At 46.6% G+C, this 3,491-nt stretch overlaps 1 protein-coding gene across 1 annotated transcript in view; it reads left to right on the top strand.

Annotated features, from left to right (window-relative positions):
• Position 1: 1 nt before the first annotated feature.
• Map3k15 (mitogen-activated protein kinase kinase kinase 15) overlaps positions 2 to 3,491 on the top strand; it is a gene marked incomplete at its 5' end in the record, with an annotated part of 113,598 nt that continues 110,108 nt past the window's right edge. Inside the window, one exon of the mRNA XM_010643687.1 lies at positions 2 to 182. Within this exon, the coding sequence (XP_010641989.1) occupies positions 2 to 182 (181 nt within the window). The remainder of the gene's footprint in view (positions 183 to 3,491) is intronic.

Here is a 3,491-nt window from a genome sequence, read left to right as displayed (position 1 = left end):
TCTTCGGGTGATTTACGTGCGCTGTGAAGGCGCCCAGGGCGCCGCGGTCCCCTGCCACGAGGCGGGAGCGCTTCATTGCCTGCTTCAAGCCTGCGAGGCCGAGGGCGTCCACTTCATCTCCGTGTCCTTCGGGAAGCTCGACTTCGGGGAGACCGCTGCGCTTGACGCCTTCTATGATGCAGGTGAGGACCGGCGCCCGGTTCGTCCCCACCTCACGCAGGCTCCCCTGCCCCCTCACAGGCGTGGGCTCCACGGGCTCCTCAGGGCCCTCAGCCCCCGCCCCCCGCCCCGCTTTAGAATGGCGCCCTTGCGCCTTTCGGGGAGGATAAACTAGGTAACGTGCCCCTTTTCAGATAAGGAGATAGAAGCCAGGGCAAGTTAGACTTGGACGAACTTTTGGCATTTCGATGACATTTATAAGCATTTTGTGTGTAACTAATCACCTGGGAATCCTTGTGCCTTAGCTTTTACACTGGTCAAAAGGGAAAAACAGCCTGGCGTGGTGGCGCACGCCTGTGATCCCTGCACTCCGGAGGCTGAGACAAGGTGGAACGTTGTGAATTTGAGACCAGCCTGAGGTACATAGTGAGTTCCAGGTCAGTCTCAACTACATAGTGAGACCCTGTCTCAAACAACAACAACAACAGCAACAAAAATAATGAGAAAACACAATTTAGGGCCTGGGATTTTATTTTAGCTCAGTAGTTTCGCCACCTGCTTTGCAAGCGCAAGGTCCCGAGTTCTATCCCCGGTACCAAAAAATAAAATAATAAAAATAACGAGAGCCAAGATGGATTATGTAAAGGTGCAAGTTTCCAGTGATAAATGTCATTACGTTGTATACCTTAAATGTACCAATAAAGTTAATTAATTTAAAAAAGGGAATAACAACACAGATCTACCTTAAACCTAAAAGTGCCCGAGGAGATAAATGGGGTTTTGAGTCGCTTTCAAACACTGGTCAGGCTAGGATGTTAGAGTAGGTGAGGTTTGTTCTTTTCTTTTCTTTTTTAATTTTGGTGATGGTGATGGAACCCGGGTCTCACCTATGTGTCAGGCAAGGTACGCTGAGCAACACACCCAACCCCTGCAGGTCCTTCATTCTGCTGGCTGCACAGGTGTGGTTCCTTTACAGAGCAAATCCTCCAGCTGGGAGGGGGTGAGGTGACAGGCTTGTTTAAACAAGTGACAGCTGGACACTTTCTTGACTTTTTTTTTTGAGACGATCTTGCTAAGCAGTTCAGGCTGGCTATGAGCTATGTAGCCCAGGTTGAACTGGAGGCGATCCTCCTACCTCAGCCTCCCAAGTGCTGGGATTTCTTACCACATTGAGTCTACTCTTCAGCACCACTTCTTTAGGAAGAAGTTAGCCAGGAGTCCTCTTCACCTAGAACTATACGTTCTGCTCCAAAGTTGGAGTTGGAATGCACCCTTTTCAAAGTGGGCAAATGTTTATTTTCCTATTAGGCATAACTTTGTCCTCTTGCCTGCTGGTGTCAACTCTGAAAAATTTGTGTGATGGGGTTTTGCTTTTGTGGGGCAGGGTGTGTGTACAACACAAGTGTGTAGCAAGTCCTCTCTCACTCTGAGGGCCCTTTAGAACAGGTGGAATATGAAGGCACAGATCTGAAATTTCAGGCTTTCAATATCAGAGCTACTCAAGAATCATCGCCTTTGCTCCCCTGGAGTCTAAATTACCTTGAATTTTTGGCTATACCATGAACCTCCCTTAGTTAATCTTGTCCTGGTCTTGACTAAGTCATTTCTCAATACCTTGTACAATTAAGTCATTTTTATAAGTTTGAAAGAGGATAGGCACAATGGCAGTAAATGGATTTAGAGAGAGAGAGAGAGAGAGAGAGAGACCCCCTCCCCCATTTTCTGATTTCTACCCTCACAGCTTTGGAATTTACTAAAGATGCAAGTCTGTCACTTTGGCTGTTTTGCAAAATCTCAAAAACTGTGCTGTCCAGTTTGGTAGCCTATAGCCACATCTGGCTGTTTATGTTTAAATTAGTTAAAATGCAGCAAAATAAAATAGTTCTGTAGTTGGAGTAATCCTACTTCAAGTATTCAGTAGGCACAGGTGGCTCCTGAGTGGATAGCCAAGATTGTAGGTTAAAAAAATTTTTTTTGGTTGTATGAGACAGTGTCTTGCATGCAGTAGTTCAGACCGGCCTTGGACTCCTGCCTCAGTTTCCTGAGTGCTGGGACACCAGGCTCCAAGATAGTGTTTTCTTCATTGCAGACAGTGCCATTTTAGAAAAAGGCTGGGTGGGGGTAACTATGGAATCATCCCAAGTATTTTGGAAGGATCATAGACGTTATACTTAGGTACTTCCCAGCTCCTGTTCTCATGGCAAGTCAAGGCCAGGTTTGGTTTGTGTCTTTCCCTCTCCCTGTATTGTGCTTCCCTCCCTCTCACCCTCCTCCTTTAGACCTCACTCTTCCCCTCTCCCTCTCTCTTTCCCCTTCTCTCCCTGCTCCTCCTCTGTCCTCTCCCATCTCCACTTTCTCTCTTCTCCTCTCTCCCACACCTCCCCTCTCACCCTTCCCCATCCTCCCTTTCCTCTTCTCCATCCCTGCCCTCCTTTGCCCCTTTGTCCTCTTTTCTCCCTGCTCTCTTTCAGTTCTCCCCTTTTGGGCTGTAATTCCTGCTCTTCATGGGACAGAAGCCAGGCCCCACCTCTCCTCTCCCTCTGCCCCTTTGCTCTCTATACCCCCTTTTTGCCTCTCTCAGCTTTCCCCCTCTCCTCCCCTTCCCCTAACCCTCTCTCCACTCTCACCCCTCCTCTCCTGTCTCCTCCCTCCCTCTCCTGTTCCTCTTCCTCCCCCTCTCTACACCATCTCTCCCCCTCACCCTTTGGTGTAATCTACTCATTTAAAGTGTCCAGTTCAGTGGATTTTAGGATAGTCATCTCCATTCTCTAATTTCAGGCCATTTTTACTCCCCAAACATCAACCCACTCTTGCAAAGACTATCTGGAGTGTTGCAAGAATTAAATTAATCCCTTTAAAGTGCAGGACCCCTGTCATCTAACCACTTTACACTAGACCCCACCTCTTAATGGTTCCACTATCTCAACACCACCACACTGAGACCAGTCCTTCAACACGTGAACCTTTAGCGGGGACACACTCAAACCATATCTAAACTATAGCAGGTGCTTATTTGACCTCTAATATATATCACCAAATATTTTGGTTATGAGCTGGGAGTGAAGATCATTTTGATGTTTAGAATGACTTTTAGATTGTCATCGGTCTCACAAGCTAAAGTTCAAAAATTGCTGGATGAGTTTGTTAAAAAATGTATTCTCAGCTGGCTATGATGGTGCATGCCTATTATCTCAGCATTCTGGAGGTGGAGGCAGGAGGATGGCCATGAATGAATTCAAGGCCAGCCTGAACTACATAGTGAGACCCTATCTTAAAAAAAAAAAAAAAAAAAAAAAAAAAAAAAAAAAAAAAATTTTCTCCTAAACAGAACT

The sequence above is a fragment of the Fukomys damarensis genome, unplaced genomic scaffold (assembly GCF_012274545.1).
Source record: "Fukomys damarensis isolate Sample0158 unplaced genomic scaffold, DMR_v1.0_HiC HiC_scaffold_39, whole genome shotgun sequence".
NCBI classification, from domain to species: domain Eukaryota; kingdom Metazoa; phylum Chordata; class Mammalia; order Rodentia; family Bathyergidae; genus Fukomys; species Fukomys damarensis.
This window is presented reverse-complemented; position numbering and strand designations above follow the sequence as displayed.